Here is a 20,062-nt window from a genome sequence, read left to right as displayed (position 1 = left end):
CTGTGTAGAGGAGAGAGAACAGGGATAGACAGACACATAGTAGACAAGCTACAGAAGAGGCTACGCTAATGCAAAGGAGATTGGAATGACAAGTGGACTACACGTCTCGAATGTTCAGGAAGTTAAGCTTACGTAGCAAAAATCTTATTGACTAAAATGATACAGTACTGCTGGCTGGTGGAGTAGGCTAGCTAGCAGTGGCTGCGTTGTTGACTTTGAACGTGTAGCTGGCTAGGTAACTTCGGTAGTTTCAGTACTACACCATGTCATGATACAAAGCAACTTTGTAGCTAGCTAGCTAACATAACACTAATCAAGACGTTCCTTGTAGTGTATTTAGTTTCAACAATGCTGCTCGTCGGTAATAGTTGGCTGGGTTAGGAAAAATGGCGTCGCGGGGGACGGAAATAGCTTGCTAGCTAACCTCGATGGCTGGCTAGCTAACAATTATCAAGCTATGACAAAGACAACTAAGTAGCTAGCTAGGTAACACTGCACTAGTCAAATCGTTCCGTTGTAAAGTATTAGTATCTACAGCGCTGCTAGTCAGTAACGGTTGGCTAGCTGGCAGTGGGTTAATGATGACTAGGTGTGTTGAGTAAGTCTGGCGCCGCGTCGCAGCTGGCTAGCTCACCTCGATAATACTCAAACTCAAACTACACAATTATCTTAGATACAGAGACAGCAAAGACAACTATGTAGCTGGCTAACTAACACTAACACCACACTAATCAAGTCGTTACGATGTAATAGTTTCTGCAGTGCTGCTAGTCGGTAGAAGTTGGCTAGCTAGCAGTGATGACTAGCTAGCTAGCAGCTAGCAGTGTTGACTACGTTAGGAGGACGAAGATAGCTAGCCTCGATAATTACTCAGTTACTCTAAACTACACAATTATCTTTGATACAAAGACGGCTATGTAGCTAGCTAAGAAGAATTGCTCAGATCAAACAAATCAAGCCGTTGTAATGTAGTGAAGTGTAATATTACCTGTGGAGCGAAGCGTGGTGCAACTGCTCGCGACTGCTCGCTCCAAACTGTCCTTGCTGTCCTTGCTGTCCTTTCCCTCTCCCACCAAAACCGCCATAAAAAAGCCAGACTACGGTTGGCAACTGCACATGGGGACAAAGATCGTACTTTTGGGAGAATTGTCCTCTGGTCTGACGAAACAAAAATAGAACTGTTTGGCCAAAATGACCATCATTATGTTTGGAGGGAAAAGGGGGAGGCTTGAAAGCCGAAGAACACCATCCCAACCGTGAAGCACGGGGTGGCAGCTTCATGTTGTGGGGGTGCTTTGCTGCAGGAGAGACTGGTGCACTTCACAAAATAGATGTCATCATGAGGTAGGAAAAGTATGTGAATATATTGAAGCAACATCTCAAGACATCAGTCAGGAAGTTAAAGCTTGGTCGCAAATGGGTCTTCCAAATGGACAATGACCCCAAGCATACTTCCAAAATTGTGGCAAAAGGGCTTAAGGACAACAAAGTCAAGGTATTTGAGTGGCCATCACAGAGCCCTGACCTCAATCCTATAGAAAATTTGTGGGCAGAACTGAAAATGTGTTTGTGAGCAAGGAGGCCTACAAACCCAACTCAGTTACACCAGCTCTGTCAGGAGGAATGTGCCAAAATTCACCCAGCTTGTGGAAGGCTACCCAAAAACGTTTGACCCAAGTTAAACATTTTAATGCAATGCTACCAAATACTAATTGAGTGTATGTAAACTTCTGACCCACTCGGAATGTGATGAAAGAAATAAAAGCTGAAATAAATCATTCTCTCTACTATTATTCTGACATTTCACACTCTTAAAATAAAGCGGTGATCCTAACTGACCTAAGACAGGGAATTTTTTACTAGGATTAAATGTCAGGAATGTGAAAAACTGAGTTTAAATGTATTTGGCTAAGGTGTATGTAAACTTCCGACTTTAACTGTATATTCTAGTCAGGTACAGGACTGGAAGACACATTACCATAGGAAAATACTCTTTCTCCACTCCTTTCTCCTGTTCCCTAGAAAATGAGGGAGCTAATTTAAGGGCTGTATTGTGAAGAAAGGGATTAAAAGGCAAAAATAACCATCTTTAACTTTGGCACACATGTCATTGTATTGGGGTGAAAAAGCTTGTTAACTGGTCTTCCCTCAGTCTTAGTGAGGGAATAAAGCTGGCAGAATTATTCTGGCCAGCCCTAATCATCCCTGCAGTTCGTAAGAATGTTCTCGTTATGGACATAAGTCAGAGAATCTGTTTCCAGGGCATTCATATTGTGTTATGTTTAGAACAAGGAACGCTAATGCAAAGTCATGAGGTCTATCTACAAGCTTTCTTCCCATATTAACTCTTCACCTTTCTTACTCCACCCTGTCCCCCTCATCATTATCTCTCATCCCCCCTCTCTTCTGTCTCTCTCTCTCTCTCTCTCTCTCTCTCTCTCTCTCTCTCTCTCTCTCTCTCTCTGTACAGCGACAGACTGTATGGTGTCAGAGTGGACGGAGTGGTCTGAGTGTAACAAATCCTGTGGTAAAGGTCACATGATAAGGACACGCATGGTGAAGCTGGAGCCCCAGTTCGGAGGGGACTCGTGTCCTGAGACAGTACAGAGGAAGAAGTGTAAGATCAGGAAGTGTAACCGCGGTGGTGGCCAGGGTCAGGTCAACAGCGACGAGAAGAAACGACGCAAGGAGGCGAGGGAGAAGAGGAGGAGCAAACAGGGGGGTCGACAGGGGGAGGAGACCACATCACCTGCTGAACACCCAGGTTGGTAGACCTCATTATCACCACCATAACCATTGTCAGCAGCAGTGTTATAGTCATTATCATTTGCATCATCATCACTGTCATCACAAATCATAACAAGCTAAATCATAGAGTGCGGTTACATACACACAATAATGTGATTATGTGATAATTGTGGATAGTCAGGTTAATATAATAGTTTGATTAAAATGTTTACATGCAATGCAAGAACAACGATTTTCCTAATAACCCTGTTTACATGGACACATCTGAAATCAGGCTACCTGATGACATTCTGATAAATGTAAAAAAAAAATAAAGTTCTACCACAGCGAACATGTTATTTGTGGGAAGCATATTTGATTCTGAGTTGGGACATATAAAGTTTGTTTGTGAAAACTACTTCTAAGACATATACATTCAGTTGTTCCGAACACACTTTACTCGCTCTAAAGAGGGAGGCTCACTCGGCTGGTGCTATCACATTCACAGATCAAATACACCGCTGGCACGCCGATTAAGGTGTTTACATGTCCTAATAATTGCTTACTTCTTTTGACCTTACCCCGATTAAGATGAGCAGAGTAATTTGTTTACATGACTATTGAATAATCTGCCTACTGCCATAATCAGTTTAATATTGCATTAGTGTGCATGTAAATGTACTAATAGAAAACTAAATCACAGTCAGTTTTGATAGTCAGTATTTTCAATATGATCATTGCTATTCTTTAACAAGGAACAATTGTCATTGAAAATGTATACAATCTCTCTCTTTCCATCTCATCAGGCTGTAAGATGAGGCCATGGTCCAGCTGGACGGACTGTACCAAGCTGTGTGGCGGGGGGATCCAGGAGCGGCTCATGACAGCCAAGAAGAGGCTTAAGAGCGCCCAGCTCCCCAGCTGCAAGGACAGGAAGGAGATCCGAGCGTGTAACGTGTACCCCTGCTAGATGGACCAAGGTGGGCAGGACGGGGATGGGATGGGTACGGAGTGGGTGGAGATTGCCCATAAACACTGGTGTGAGCTCAGTTGTTTTCCCCTATGACAGTTCAGGTTAGGTTTGGGGATTGTAAGCTGATCCTAGATCTGTGCCTATGGGCAAGTTGGTTATGGGACAGAGCGTGAGGTGGCATAGTGTCACTCAATGCACTCTGTTTAGGGCTGGCACGGACCTTAATCTCTCTTGGTTTAATCCAGGGCTGAGTCTGAAGATTCTAGATTGGGGATTGAAGATTCTAGACTGGGGAAGGTACACTGGTTCTGTATACACCTCTAGTCAGAGGTTGGAAAGAGTTTGGCAAATTCTGAAATTACCCATTCTTCAAGGTCAATTGTCATGGGTTATTTTACAAGAAGGAAGGAAGGAATTCCCTTGGTCTCTTCTCGAGCGTAAAACAAACAGCCATTTTGAGAGAGGATCTAGGCTTCCCCAAATAACGCCTAGCATCTGATGAACCTGACTGATTTTCCTCTGTGTGTACAATAAACTAGCTCTGTTACATATAGGATTCTTCTGCAAGATTACTGTAAACTTGTTGTGGTATAATATTCTTGAGTAATGATAATGATGAAAACACCAATTGATTTAATAAGAGATAGTACTGTTAGGCTATATCCTGTAGTATCCTCTTTGGTAGTGTATATTATCCCAGATCTTAAAGCACAGTTACCCAGCCATTCCAGCATTTTATAATCCTTCAGAAAAAAAAGATGTTTCTATGATCAAGAAATCTCCTGTATGACTTTTTACTCAGCTGTACTACTGTTCATGTAGACACACCGCAATGGAAATCTCTATGATTTTGTGCATTGTTATTATAAGATCATTTTTATTTTTTTGCTGTGGATTTTTTGATAACAATATCACCCAAGAGTCTTACCAAAGTCTTGTGTAGATGTTTTTTACGTGTCTTTACGTCTCTTTTTCCTCTGCTCCTCTAACATATTAATATTTTGGAATATATCACCTTTACAATAAAAGTAAATGTTAGAAATTGTCATACGGATGTTTATTTTTGTTTAATTACCATTTATATTGAGGTAAATGTATTATATTACGTTGAGGTCCATATTCATGCCAGGGTTTACATACAATTCATAAACCAATGCATTTCATACTCTTGGCCACTAGATGGAGACTATAAATTCATTAGAAGTGAGTTATTTTTCATTTGACAGGTAGAGTCAGTAAACCAGTAGGTGCCATCTAAGCCTGTGCTTTTTCAATGCACTTTGGTCATACATAGTACTGTAACAGCATACTTGATTATCATGACACCTTTTTCTCAACCCATAACCAGAGATATGTGAGTGTCTAGGCAGGGAGCTGCACAGTAACACTGGTCTGCAAAAGGGTGAGCTTCCCGGTGGTGCAGTACATACACACATTGACCAGACGGTGGCAGAAGATACCTATTTATTGATGAGCCTTGAGGTGTTGAGGGTTTTCTTTTTTTAGCCTTCAGGCAACACTGATTAATGCTGAGTGTGTGTAAAGATCCACATATTAGGCCACTTCACTGTCAGAAATGTATGGAAATCCAGCATCAGTCTCATACACTGAGACAGTGACTCATCCCATCAGCGTTTGGCCCTAAACACAGTTACGAGGGCCATGTTCAGTATCCAAACATTAGGAAACACTGTAGATAGAAATGTCATGAGTAGAGCTGATATGATTCCTTATTCTACATGTCAGAGAGGCATGTTTGTTCTACATACTATATTTCTACATGCTATCTGAAAGTTGTACAACGTTGTGCCTTGCTGAATGCACCCAGGTTGCTCATAGTCTGAGCTCGTCTTCTAAAGGTATTCACAGTGACACAATCAGGGACAGTTAGTTGCCAGCTTTGCTCATTAAAGCAACATGCTTTGGTTTCAATTTGTGTCTCCATTAAGTAGTATTTCACTTAAACGAAGCAGAGTAAAGAGAGAGGAAATAATTGAACAGAGATGTCATGCACTGGCGGCCATCTTGAAGAAAATATTTAAATTAGACTCAACCTTTGACAGCCTGAGGGATATGATGGTGTCCTATGGGTGGTGGAATTCAGAGGGAAAAGGTGAATAATGCAACACAAACACACTTTACAATGATATACACAATGCCATAACAACCACACATTAGGTTCACACTGCAGCTTTGGGAGACTTCCAACATGAATTGTCAAGGTGATATCTGCTGAAATATACATTAAATATCCATGGTGATAGTGGCTAAATGGGAGAAGAGAGATGTGAGATAAAGAGTTGCATAAGATCGTTGTTGCTGTCTTTGTACTCGGATGAGTGATGCTGTTGATGTATGTGTGCGCGTGCGAGTGTGCGTGTGTGCATGTTTGCATGTGTGTGTGAGTGAGTGAGAATGCAGCACACGGTGACTCGTCTCAAAGCGCTCCCCCCGGGACCTCATCAGGCGTCGTTTTTTGCATTCACTGTTGCCACAGCAACCACTCACAGCAGATCATAAGCAGCTCTCCAGGACTCGCCACTGCAGGCCTATTTGAAACGTTGCCCACAGTAAATAAGGGGTGGTGCTACAGCTTTACACACACAGACTAGAGGCAGTGCAGTGGTCGACTGTGTGGGAGTGTTCCAGAGTGCCCATAAGACATCCATCAACATGAACTGTCTCTTCTCTGACAGAGGGCTGGCTTGCTGGCTTCTCTCCGCCTTCTCTCCCTGTTGGCATCAAGGCAGGATAGGTGAGCTCAAAATAGATGTGATGTCTACCTCTCTATCTCAGACTGCCTTTAGGCTACTGCTGGTGAGATCTCAAGTCGACTGACGAAAAACTTTGAGTCCAATGAGAAGTTTTGCTTTGGTATGTTAAGTGCTCTGTGGTATAAACATTGAGAAAGCCACTAGTAGGAAAAGCCTCCTTTGTGCTGCAATGGCACTGCGTAATGTATGGTGAGACTCTTTACATGCCTCTGCATTCCTTTGCATTGAAAATCACTCTGATTGACTTATGGTGTAAAATGACTGTGCATAGTGTGAAGTTGGCATGAATAGTTTTACATTTATTAACAGTAGAGAGACTGAAACAGTCATGTGGAAATGGAGCTGGAAGAAACCTAATAGTAAATCTGCCCTAACATCATGATGCTGTACTGTAATTGATGACTTATGGTGATATCTAATCGCAGAGTAATCTAAAACATTCATTTAATATGACATTTAAAATGAAATACATATCTTCCCCGGGGTCTTTTGGTGTTATTTGAATAATTATTGTGCGCATTGACATTCAGGTAATAAAGTGTTTCGGTCCTGCATTTGTTTTCTGTATCTTTCCCGAAAACCAATCTACATAAACCCAACACTTGTTTTAAAACACAGCAGGTGGCTGCTCGTACATATGGAGCTTGTACACATGCTTGTACAATTCCTGATATTGAGTCAGTCAGAAAATGTCAAAAGCCCTAGAGCTGAAAGAAATAACTGTTGCTATAGGAGCTGTGATAACAGAATGTGATACAGTTTTATTTAACTACCACACAAAGCGGAACCTAGTAGATAAGCAATGAAATTCCAATTTGGCCAATAGCATTATGCAAATGTTACATGCTTCAGTGAATATTAATGTGAATACTAATTTCTGTCCAAACATGGCTATTCTTATTGGGTACTTGTATGAGCTCGGGTCAAATATATCAAATGACTGGAAACCTAATATTACGGGTATTTTACAGTATAAGCACCTTATACCCTCTCATTTGGCAAACATGTATTTTCTTTCATTCTCATGTAATGGCTGTCTGAATTCTCTTTTTAGCTGCAGTGGTCAGAATGGCTTGAGCTGCAGAAGCAGGGCATGGAAAGGGTTAACCACATACACATCTCAGTCTAGTGTGGCTAAAAGGAGAGATGTGTCTCTGAGATAACTGCACTGTGATCTGCCTGACACTCAAATCATCCCAGTTGTTGACAGACTGCTGACAGACTGCTAACAGACTGCTGACAGACTGCTGACAGACCGCTGACAGACCGCTGACAGACCGCTGACAGACCGCTGACAGACTGCTGACAGACTGCTGACAGACCGCTGACAGACCGCTGACAGACCGCTGACAGACTGCTGACAGACCGCTGACAGACTGCTGACAGACTGCTGACAGACTGCTGACAGACCGCTGACAGACTGCTGACAGACTGCTGACAGACTGCAAGAGGAAAGAAAAAGAAAGAAAGGAGAAGAAAAAAAAACAATAACTTGATTTTCAATTTTCAAACTGCATTGGGAAATACAGCAGCTCCTTCCTTCCCTGGCCAGGCTCACCATCCATCTGGACAAGGAGTCAGAGGAAATCTAAGATTTCATAAACCAATAAGCCAGGCTAGTAAAAATCAATACGAAGACCAGACCTCCAGAAGCTCTTTTCCACAAATGTATAGACCTCAATTGGGCTCCATGGTAGTGATATAGTTGTATAGGGAGGGGAGGTGACGGTGGGGAGTACTGACTACGGCTGTTCATATTAATATTGGTGCATATGAAGAGTGATATGTGGCATGGCAGAACAAGGCCGGTCGTCACGTTAAACGCACCATGTCTATAGACTGGCACTGAGCTGCAATGTTATAATTTAATGCCAGTGGTGTAAAGTACTTTAGTAAAAATACTTTAAAGTACTACTTAAGAAGTTTTTTTGGTATCTGTACTTTACCTTATCTGTACTTTACTATTCAACTTTTACTTTTAATCAACTAAATTCCTAAAGAAAATGATGTATTTTTTACTCCATACCATTTTCCCTGACACCCAAAAGTACATTTTGAATGCTTAGCAGGACAGGAAAATTGCCAAATTCATGCACTTATCAAGATAACATCTCTAGTCATTACTACTGCCTCTGATTTGGCGAACTAAACACAAACACTTTACTTTTCAAACTTAAGTATATTTTCACTATTACATTTACTTTTGATACTTAAGTATATATAAACCAAATACTTTAAGACTTTTACTCAAGTAGTATTTTACTGGGTGACTTTCACGTTTACTTAGTCATGGTTTTGTTTTTCCATGCTCACTGGCCCAGCATATTACATGTATATAATATGCAATTGTCTCTGCTGGCAGGTGTCATACAGAGGCTCAGTCAGTCAATATCATGGTTGAGTATAATTTATAATTTATCATCTCAGCGCTCCTGGTCTCCAGTATGCCTCCTCGGTCCAGGATATCCTGCGCCAGCTCTACGCACTGTGTCGCCAGTGTGCCTTCCCAGCCCAGTGTGTCCTGTGCCAGCGCCCCGCACTTGCCCGGCTAAAGTGAGCATCCAGCCAGGACGGGTTGTGCCAGCTCTACGCTCCATACCTCCAGTGCGCCTCCATGGTCCAGTATATCCTGCACCGGTTCTACACACCAGGTCTCCAGTACGCCTCCACAGCCCAGTACGTCCTGTGCCTGCTCCTCGCACTCTTCCTGAAGTGCGTGTCCCCAGTCAGGTACGTCCTGTGCCTACTCCCCGCACTCGCCCTGAGGTGCGTGTCACCAGTCTGGTGCCACCTGTCCCGGCTCCACGCACCAGGCCTCCAGTGCGCCTTCCCAGTCCAGAGCTTCCGGCGACAGTTCCCAGTCCAGAGCTTCCGGCGACAGTTCCCAGTCCGGAACCTCCAGCGACGGTCGGCGGTCCAGAGCCTCCAGAGACGGTCGGCGGTCCAGAGCCTCCAGAGACGGTCGGAGGTCCAGAGCCTCCAGCGACGGTCGGCGGTCCAGAGCCTCCAGCAACGGTCGGCGGTCCAGAGCCTCCAACGATGGACGGCGGTCCAGAGCCTCCAGAGACGGTCGGCGGTCCAGAGCCTCCAGCGGGGGTTCCCAGTCCAGAACCTTCTGCGGCGATCTACGGTCTGGAATCCCTGGCGACGATCTACGGTCCGGGATCCCCGGCGACGATCCACGGTTCGGAGTCTCCAGCGACGATCCACGGTCCGGTTCCTCCGGCGACGATCCGCGGTCAGGAGCTTCCGACGTCGATCCCCGCACCAGAGTCGCCACCGAAGATGGCGGATCCGCTAGCAGAGCGGGTCTACATCCCGCACCGGAGCCGCCACCGAGGCTAGATGCCCACCCGGAACCTCCCCTACAGAGTCAGGTTTTGCGGCCAGAGTCCGCACCTTTGGGGGGGGTACTGTCACGCCCTGACCTTAGAGATCCCTTTTATTCTCTATTTAGTTAGGTCAGGGTGTGACTAGGGTGGGAAATCTATGTTTCTATTTCTTTGTTGGCCTAGTATGGTTCCCAATCAGAGGCAGCTGTTTGTCGTTGTCTCTGATTGGGGACCTTAGATTGTGGGATCTTGTTTGTGTGTAGTTGCTTTCTGCACTGCATATAGCTTTACGTTAATTTTTGTATTTTGTTGTTTTTTTCCGGTGTCATTTTAAATAAAAGTAAAATGTACACCTACCACGCTGCACCTTGGTCTCATTCCAACAACGAGTGTAACAGTCATGTTATCTCGCTGTTGCTTGGGAAACGCATTTCACGGGAATTCACTACGCACTAATCAGAAATTGACTGCTGTTCCACAGCAATGGCTTGGTAGCCGCTGGTCATTGTTTAATTAAAGCTAGAGGAATGGATGAGTGCAAAAATAATAAGATTGTTTAATAATGTATTAAATAATAAAGATGACCGTTAGACATAACAAATGTCTGGCGTAACCTAAACCCAAACGATCCTTTTCTCTCCCTCAAGCCTCAATTAAATCTAATAAATGAGTCCACTCAATACTTGTTTGTCTCTCACTCTTTCTGTTAGACATGATATCAACAAAGTGGAGGTCCATGAAGTCCACAAATATAGAATATTTCATATCTTCTTGGACAAGAGAAAACCCAACAGGTGGGTGGTCAAGCCTGAAGAAGAGTATTGGATAGCCTGAGGGTGTATCCATATGTTGGTGTGTTGGATTCTTCCCCCCGTGGTGTGACACCTCCTGCTCTCACACACGCACACGCACACACACACACACACACAGATACACACACACACACACACACACACAGACACACACACACACACACACAAATGCGCGATCACACACAAACTAGAAAACCACATGTACAGTCATGGCAGACACCCATTCCGCCACTCTCCCACACTCTAACATTCATCCATCTGCTCTGCTGCATTTAGATAAAGAGTGGTTGTTATGTGGCTCTAGGATCTCTGCCTTACAGCCTCTCCCCACACTTATACATACCCTCACACTCTGCTGGCTCACCTCTCTTATCTCAACACCCCAACACTTATAACTCAAACACCTAGGAGGGTGTCTATGCCCAGTCAGGAACCACACGCGCTACTCTGAGGGGATCTGGACTCACCCACAGAAAATCACAACTATTCAGACTGGAAGCCTAACATAAAAGTGTAATGGCTTGGCCTGCATATATATGATAGATAGACCGATAAGATAGATGGCATTTTTCTTATTTTGTTGCCTTACAACCTATAATTAAAATTGATTTTTCGGGGTTTGTATCATTTGATTTACAGAACATGCCTACCACTTTGAAGATGAAAAATAATTTATATTGTGAAACAAACAAGAAATAAGACAAAAAACTTGAGCGTGAATAACTATTCACCCCCCCCCCAAGTCAATAATTTGTAGAGCCACCTTTTGCAGCAATTACAGCTGCATGTCCTTTGGGGTATGTCTCTATAAGCTTGGCACATCTAGCCACTGGGATTTTTGCCCATTCTTCAAGGCAAAACTGCTCTAGCTCCTTCAAGTTGGATGGGTTCTGCTTGTGTACAGCAATATTTAAGTCATACCACAGATTCTCAATTGGATTGAGGTCTGGGCTTTGACTAGGCCATTCCAAGACATTTAAATGTTTCCGTTAAAACCACTCAAGTGTTGCTTTAGCAGTTTGCTTAGGGTTGTTGTCCTACTGGAACGTGAACCTCTGTCCCAGTCTCAAATCTCTGGAAGACTGAAACAGGTTTCCCTCAAGAATTTCCCCTGTATTTAGTGGCAATCATCATTCCTTAATTTCTGACCAGTTTCCCAGTCCCTGGCGATGAAAAACATCCCCACAGCATGATGCTGCTACCACCATGCTTCACTGTGGGGATGGTTGTCTCGGGGTTATGAGTTGTGTTGGGTTTGCGCCAGACATAGCATTATCCTTGATGGCCAAAAACTCAATTTTAGTCTCATCTGACCAGAGTACCTTCTTCCATATGTTTGGGGAGTCTCCCACATGCCTTTTGGCGAACATCAAACGTGTTTGCAAATTTTTTCTTTAAGCAATGTTTTTTTTCTGACCACTCTTCCATAAAGCTCAGGTCTGTGGAGTGTACGGCTTAAAGTGGTCCTATGGACAGATACTCCAATCTCCGCTGTGGAGCTTTGCAGCTCCTTCAGGGTTGTCTTTGGTCTCTTTGTTGCCTCTCTGATTAATGTCCTCCTTGCCTGGTCCGTGAGTTTTGGTGGGTGGCCCTCTCTTGGCAGGTTTGCTGTGGTGACATATTCTTTTTAATAATGGATTTAATGGTGCTCCATGGGATGTTCAAAGTTTCTGATATTGTTTTATAACCCAAACCTGATCTGTACTTCTCCAGAACTTTGTCCCTGACCTGTTTGGAGAGCTCCTTGGTCTTCATGGTGCCGCTTGCTTGGTGATGCCCCTTGCTTAGTGGTGTTGCAGACTTTGGGGCCTTTCAGAAGAGGTATATATAGACTGAGATCATGTGACAGATCATGTGATGCTTAATTAAATAAAGTCCATCTGTTTTCAATCTAATTATGTGACTTCTGAAGGTAATTGCTTGCACCAGATCTAATTTAGGGGCTTCATATCGAAGGGGGTGAATACATATACACACACTACTTTTCCTTTTATATATTTTTTTTAAACAGGTCATTTATTTTATTTTACGTATGTCCATTACATGAAATTCAAATGAAAATCCATTTAAATTACAGTTTGTAATGCAACAAAATTGTTAAAATGCCAAGGGGGATGAATACTTTTGCAAGGCACTGTAGATATATATATGTACACTACCAGTCAAAAGTTTGTAGTGAAGACATCAGAACTATAAAATAACACATACGGAATCATGTAGTAACCTCTTCAAAGTAGCCACCCTTTGCCTTGATGACAGCTTTGCACACTCTTGGCATTCTCCCAAACAGATTCATAAGGAATGCTGTTCCAACAGCCTTGAAGGAGTTCCCACATATGCTGAGCACTTGTTGGCGGCTTTTCCTTCCCTCTGTGGTCCAACTCATCCCAAAACATCTCAATTGGGTTGAGGTCAGGTGATTGTGGAGGCCAGGTCATCTGATGCAGCACTCCATCACTCTCCTTCAAATAGCCCATACACAGCCTGGAGGTCTGTTTTGGGTCATTGTCCTGTTGAAAAACGAATGACAGTCCCACTAAACGCAAACCACATGGGATGGCATATAGCAGCAGAATGCTGTGGTAGCCATGCTGGTTAAATGTGCCTTGAATTCTAAATAAATCACAGACAGTGTCACCAGCAAAGTACCCCCACAAAGTACCCCCATGCTTCACGGTGAAAACCACACATGCAGAGATCATCCATTCACCTACTCTGCATCTCACAAAGTCATGGCGGTTGGAACCAAAAATCTCAAATTTGGACTCATTAGACCAAAGGACAGATTTCCACCGGTCTAATATCCATTGCTCGTGTTTTTTGGCCCATGCAGGTCTCTTCCTTTAGTGACCGTTAGTAGTGGTTTCATTGCAGCAATTTGACCATGAAGGACTGATTCACGCGGTCTCCTCCTTATTGAAATCTTCCGGATTAACTGACCTTCATGTTTTACAGTAATGATGGACTGTAATAATATTACAGTCCATCATTTTCTTGCAATAATATGAACTTGGTCTTTTACCAAATAGGGCAATCTTCTTTATACCAACCATACCTTGTCACAACACAACTGATTGGCTCAAATGCATTAAGAAGGAAAGAAATTCCACAAACTAACTTTTAACAAGGCACAACTGTCAATTGAAAAGCATTCTAGGTGACTACCTCATGAAGCTGGTTGAGAGAATGCCAAGAGTGTGCAAAGCTGTCATCAAGGCAAAGGGTGGCAACTTTGAAGAACCTCAAATATATTTTGATTTGTTTTACACTTTTTTGGGGTTCCTTATGTGTTATTTCATAATGTTGATATATTCTCTCTCTCTCTCTCTCACTCTCTCTCTCTCTCTCAAATGTAATGTATAGTTTAAAAAGTAATGTATAGTTTAAAAAGTTTCTTCGATGTATTTTACGTGGAGTATAACCCTTTCATACTTATTTTGAATGTGGTATATTTGATTGAACGCACCCCACATATCTCTAAATCATATTTTGACCACTGTGCTGTGTTAAGACAAATTACTGACTCAATTCCCCTTGCCAACAAATCTACAATCACATAATCTGGACTGATATAGGACAGGCATATGATCCATACTGTACTTTCTCAGCCAATATCCACCCTGCACAGCCAGAAGAGGACTGGCCACCCCTCATAGCCTGGTTCCTCTCTAGGTTTCTTCCTAGGTTTTTGGCCTTTCTAGGGAGTTTTTCCTAGGGAGTTTTTCCTAGCCACCGTGCTTCTTTCACATGCTTTGCTTGCTGTTTGGGGTTTTAGGCTGGGTTTCTGTACAGCACTTTGAGAATATCAGCTGATGTACGAAGGGCTATATAAAAATAAATTTGATTTGATTTGAAATTTGATTTGAATACAAAACAGTTCCCATCATGTGCCAACGTGTGTTTGCATCTTTATTTCCATCTAACTTTTATTTAACCAGGACTTTAAGGTCTTGACTGTTTCACAGCTGGTTAGAGTGGTCTGGTGTTGAAGTGATTTATACGTAGAATTGGAAAGCTTTGAGATTCTGATATTCAGTTTTTTCCATGACAACATAACCCATGATATACTGTGTCATATCCATGTTATTAAGCACTGTACATGTCCCATGTGGCTCAGTTGGTAGAGCATGGTGCTTGCAATGCCAGGGTTGTGGTTCTGATTTCCATGGGGGACCGGTACGAAAAAGTATGAAAATGTATGCACTCACTACTGTAATTCGCTCTGGATAAGAACATCTGCTAAATGACAAAAATGTTCTGTAAATATAATAATCAGGCACTCATCTGCAGTACCTTTCTGAGAAGTCACCCTATATTAATACAACTTCAGATTTACGCATTATTCATAACAAGTGTAAAATGAGTCCTGTACATTTTAATAATTGGATCTAGCTACTCTATAACAAAAATGTAATCTTATGCAATATTGTGATTGCATTTGCAATTTGAGTCCAACCCAATCATGGTCTATCTTTGAGGGAGGCTGAACATCCATTGTTATAAGACATTGCATCAGTTATGAAGATATTACACCATGCATGTCTTGTCTTGAGCATACCGCACAATCAAACAAGCCCAGCTCTCCCTTGCGGCTTGCACCCCTTGGTTTGTGTTTCCGTGGCAACAGCTTCCCTCGTGTCAGATATTGCGGTCTGTGGGTGTGGGTGGGCGTATCAATGTGTGTGTGTGGTATGTTTCCGTGGTTGGGAGTGTATGTGTGGGTGGGAGTCCGAGTACCTGTGTGTGTCCAAACATGCATAGGTGTGTGTGTGTGTGTGTGTGTGTGTGTGTGTGTGTGTGTGTGTGTGTGTGTGTGTGTGTGTGTGTGTGTGTGTGTGTGTGTGTGTGTGTGTGTGTGTGTGTGTGTGTGTGTGTGTGTCATTGAAGAACACATCTCCGTGTGCACTATTCCACACAGAGGGAGTGTTGGAATCCCACACACCCATATGGAGGCATCGATCGGCTGCTTCCTACGGGCCGGGCTGCCATATTTCTGAGACGAGGTCACAATGAATCAGCCCAGCTCAGAGTAGGCAGGAGAGAGAGAGGGAACCAGAACACACTCATGCACACACTCATCCATCAAACTGTGATCCACTTAAATGGAGCGGAAAGAGAGGGTTAACCTCTTAACTGGCCCCCACGCCCTGTAGTGGAGCCATAAAAAGACATGCTCATGGTATCATCCCTCCTTCGATAGATTGCTGTTGCTGAGGAAGATTAACAATTTATATTATTGATACATTGTAGGAGGTGGAACTGTCTCCAAAGTTAAGTTACCCTAGGTCATTTGGAAACTTCAGTATTGGGATTTTGCTTACCCTTTCCATCTTTTCTTTCCATTCACATGTGTCACAAACTGCCAGGCTCAAGCTCACACTCTCTGTACTGTCTTTGTAAGTCACAGAACACTCCAACAGGGAACTAGCAACAGGACACTACAAAGACAGCCCTTGGACAGAGTATCACTCCACCATGCTGTTACTGTAATATCCTCTATGAGTCATAAAACACACTCCCTATGCAATAGAACACACTATGCAAGGCCTGTTTCTCCCTCTGTAAGTTCTCCCTGGTTGTGTTCCCCTGCTGTGGTTCTCTCTCCTTTAGGTTGCCTCTTCCAGTATCCCCTGTCTCCATAGTGTTTCCCCCATTAACCCGTAGTCTCTGCATACTGTTCCCGACACCCCTAATGTCCCCTATTCTCCCCTACTTTAAAAACCTCTTTGGGCTAGAGGGCAGTATTTTCACGTCCGGATGAAAATCGTGCCCAAAGTAAACTGCCTTTTACTCAGGCCCAGAAGCTAGGATATGCATATAATTGGTCGATTTCGATAGAAAACACTCTAAAGTTTCCAAAACTGAATAATGTCTGTGAATATAACAGAACTGATATGGCAGGCTACAATCTGAGGAAAATCCATCCAGGAAGTGCCATTATTTGAAATTGTGTTTTTCCATTGAAAGCCTATTCACCATATAAAGGGATATGACCCAGATTGCATTCCCTATGGCTTCCACTAGATGTGAACAGTCTTTAGACATTGTTTCAGGCTTTTATTCTGAAAAATGAGGGAGAATGACCACTTTCAATGAGTGGACAGTGGAAAGTCCCAGAGCTATTTGGTGCGCGCTACCGAGAGTGCACCTTTCGTTGTTTTTCTTTTATATTGACGACGCTATTGTCTGGTAGTGGTACCTGAACAAAAAAAATTATGTTCACCTGAAATTATATTTTAGTAATAATAGCCTTCTTACTAAGATGTTTAACGTTTAAGTTATTTGTACATTTTGAAATTATATGTTGATTCATTCAATGTTGATTCATTGATGTGAAGTGTTTAAACTTGTTTTAATTGTTAACTTAAAAATAGTATTCACGATAAACTAGTGTCAATGTTCATTAATCACAGATCAAACCTGTTTTAATTGTTAACTTAAAAATAATATTCAAGATAAACTAGTGTCAATGTTCATTAATCACAGATCAAATTTCTGCAATAAAAAGGGTGAAGGGGATATGTCTCTAATTTGTCTGTTTTTCTGTGTTGCTTTCTCAAATGAACATGACCATTTTGTCCAGTTGTGAGCTCTACAATCTGTTTTATTTTGTCACTGTCTCAGGATATCAGCCATGTGAACCCATTTTGCAGCTTATCCTAATGGAATGCATCACCAATGCAGCCATAGGCCTACAATATGCTGGCATTACTGGCATAATGGTCATGTGACCCTTGTCATTGTACATCTGAAGCAGAGACTAGCTAAACTCACACATAATATGCATATTGTTGAGCTAGCTATATGTTCTCAATTTAAAATTATACCAGTAGATCATGTATATGAAGCTAACCATAAGCTACATGATTTTTCTGACATATTAAATTGTTTAGTGCAAATCCAACCCTTGTATTCTTGGTACTGTACTGTACATGGAAGTAAGGAGCTGACAACTTGTAGGATAAAATGTCAACAAAGAAAATAATGGGGCGTGGGGAGCGTTGTAATTCTACCTCGTTTATTTGCTGAGAATGATTTTAGAATACAGAGACAAAATTAGAAGGTCAATGGCATGGAGGAGGATTGCAGATTGTTGGTGTTGATGGTGTGTGAAGGGATATTTGCACAACAATGTTTGCAAGTCAAACCACAATTTCCTTTGCCCAAAGTACCCATTCATGTGCATTTTACATGCGGGCCTATGTATTTTAAGGAAGTGAGCAATAATCATCAATGTCCTGACAAAGGTACAATGAAAGAGCCATAAAATATACTGCTCAAAACAATAAAGGGAACACTTAAACAACACATCCTTGATCTGAATGAAAGAAATAATCTTATTAAATACTTTTTTCTTTACATAGTTGAATGTGCTGACAACAAAATCACACAAAAATAATCAATGGAAATCCAATTTATCAACCCATGAAGGTCTGGATTTGGAGTCACACTCAAAATTAAAGTGGAAAACCACACTACAGGCTGATCCAACTTTGATGTAATGTCCTTAAAACAAGTCAAAATGAGGCTCAGTAGTGTGTGTGGCCTCCACGTGCCTGTATGACCTCCCTACAACGCCTGGGCATGCTCCTGATGAGGTGGTGGATGGTCTCCTGAGGGATCTCCTCCCAGACCTGGACTAAAGCATCCGCCAACTCCTGGACAGTCTGTGGTGCAACGTGGCGTTGGTGGATGGAGCGAGACATGATGTCCCAGATGTGCTCAATTGGATTCAGGTCTGGGGAACGGGCGGGCCAGTCCATAGCATCAATGCCTTCCTCTTGCAGGAACTGCTGACACACTCCAGCCACATGAGGTCTAGCATTGTCTTGCATTAGGAGGAACCCAGGGCCAACTGCACCAGCATATGGTCTCACAAGGGGTCTGAGGATCTCATCTCGGTACCTAACGGCAGTCAGGCTACCTCTGGCAAGCACATGGAGGGCTGTGCGGCCCCCCAAAGAAATGCCACCCCACACCATGACTGACCCACCGCCAAACCGGTCATGCTGGAGGATGTTGCAGGCAGCAGAACGTTCTCCACGGCGTCTCCAGACTCTGTCACGTCTGTCACATGTGCTCAGTGTGAACCTGCTTTCATCTGTGAAGAGCACAGGGCGCCAGTGGCGAATTTGCCAATCTTGGTGTTCTCTGGCAAATGCCAAACATCCTGCACGGTGTTGGACTGTAAGCACAACCCCCACCTGTGGACGTCGGGCTCTCATACCACCCTCATGGAGTCTGTTTCTGACCATTTGAGCAGACACATGCACATTTGTGGCCTGCTGGAGGTCATTTTGCAGGGCTCTGGCAGTGCTTCTCCTGCTCCTCCATGCACAAAGGCGGAGGTAGCGGTCCTGCTGCTGGGTTGTTGCCCTCCTACGGACTCCTCCACGTCTCCTGATGTACTGGCCTGTTCCCTGGTAGCGCCTCCATGCTCTGGACACTACACTGACAGACACAGCAAACCTTGCCACAGCTCGCATTGATGTGCCATACTGGATGAGCTGCACTACCTGAGCCACTTGTGTGGGTTGTAGACTCCGTCTCATGCTACCACTAGAGTGAAAGCACCGCCAGCATTCAAAAGTGACCAAAACATCAGCCAGGAAGCATAGGAACTGAGAAGTGGTCTGTGGTCCCCACCTGCAGAACCACTCCTTTATTGGGGGTGTCTTGCTAATTGCCTATAATTTCCACCTGTTGTCTATTCCATTTGCACAACAGCATGTGAAATGTATTGTTAATCAGTGTTGCTTCCTAAGTGGACAGTTTGATTTCACAGAAGTGTGATTGACTTGGAGTTACATTGTGTTGTTTAAGTGTTCCCTTTATTTTTTGAGCAGTGTATAATATATGAGAATCATAATGATAAAATACCATAATCTAATTGGTAGCATATTGCATGGGAAATGTATGCTTAGAGTATAATTTGCAATGTTGTGTGTTTTATATCCTTTGGTGGTCAAATTTCACAATTTAAATTAGTCAACACAATGGTGGCTTTGATCACAGTTTTTAGGTTTGAGTTGATTGACGTTCATATCTAGCTAGCAGCACAAGCAAATCTCTCTTCACCCATCATCAACACCAACAATCTCTGCAATCCTCTTCCATTCCATTGACCTTCTGATTTTGTCTCTTTCTTCTAGCAAAGCGACATTGTTGCTTTTCATCAATATGTTATTGGGCTCATCATTTCTGGAGGGAATATTACATTTTAAACAGTTTAATATAAGCTATATGTCAACATTGAGAGGGGGATGGTTTAATTTTTGCTTTCCAAACAATCAGTGTAAATATCAGATTTGATGGTTTGACATAATAATATAATGCAGTTGGCCCGACTGCAAATGAAACATGAAATCAACCACGATTGAAATTCTGCGTGCATACCTTGCTGTGATCTTGGCCCAGGCCAGTAAATTTCTGGAATTGGCCCGG

At 43.0% G+C, this 20,062-nt stretch overlaps 1 protein-coding gene across 2 annotated transcripts in view; it reads left to right on the top strand.

Annotated features, from left to right (window-relative positions):
- LOC106562306 (spondin-1) overlaps positions 1-4,572 on the top strand; it is a 146,171-nt gene extending 141,599 nt beyond the window's left edge. For both annotated transcript variants that reach the window (XM_045689214.1, XM_045689213.1), the window contains exons 15-16: positions 2,471-2,764; positions 3,534-4,572. In XM_045689214.1, the coding sequence (XP_045545170.1) occupies positions 2,471-2,764; positions 3,534-3,697 (458 nt within the window). In that variant the 3' untranslated portion in view covers positions 3,698-4,572. The remainder of the gene's footprint in view (positions 1-2,470; positions 2,765-3,533) is intronic.
- Positions 4,573-20,062: the final 15,490 nt, after the last annotated feature.

The sequence above is a fragment of the Salmo salar genome, chromosome ssa11 (assembly GCF_905237065.1).
Source record: "Salmo salar chromosome ssa11, Ssal_v3.1, whole genome shotgun sequence".
Classification (NCBI taxonomy): domain Eukaryota; kingdom Metazoa; phylum Chordata; class Actinopteri; order Salmoniformes; family Salmonidae; genus Salmo; species Salmo salar.
Note: the sequence above shows the minus strand (reverse complement) of the source record. Positions and strands in the feature narration are given on the sequence as shown.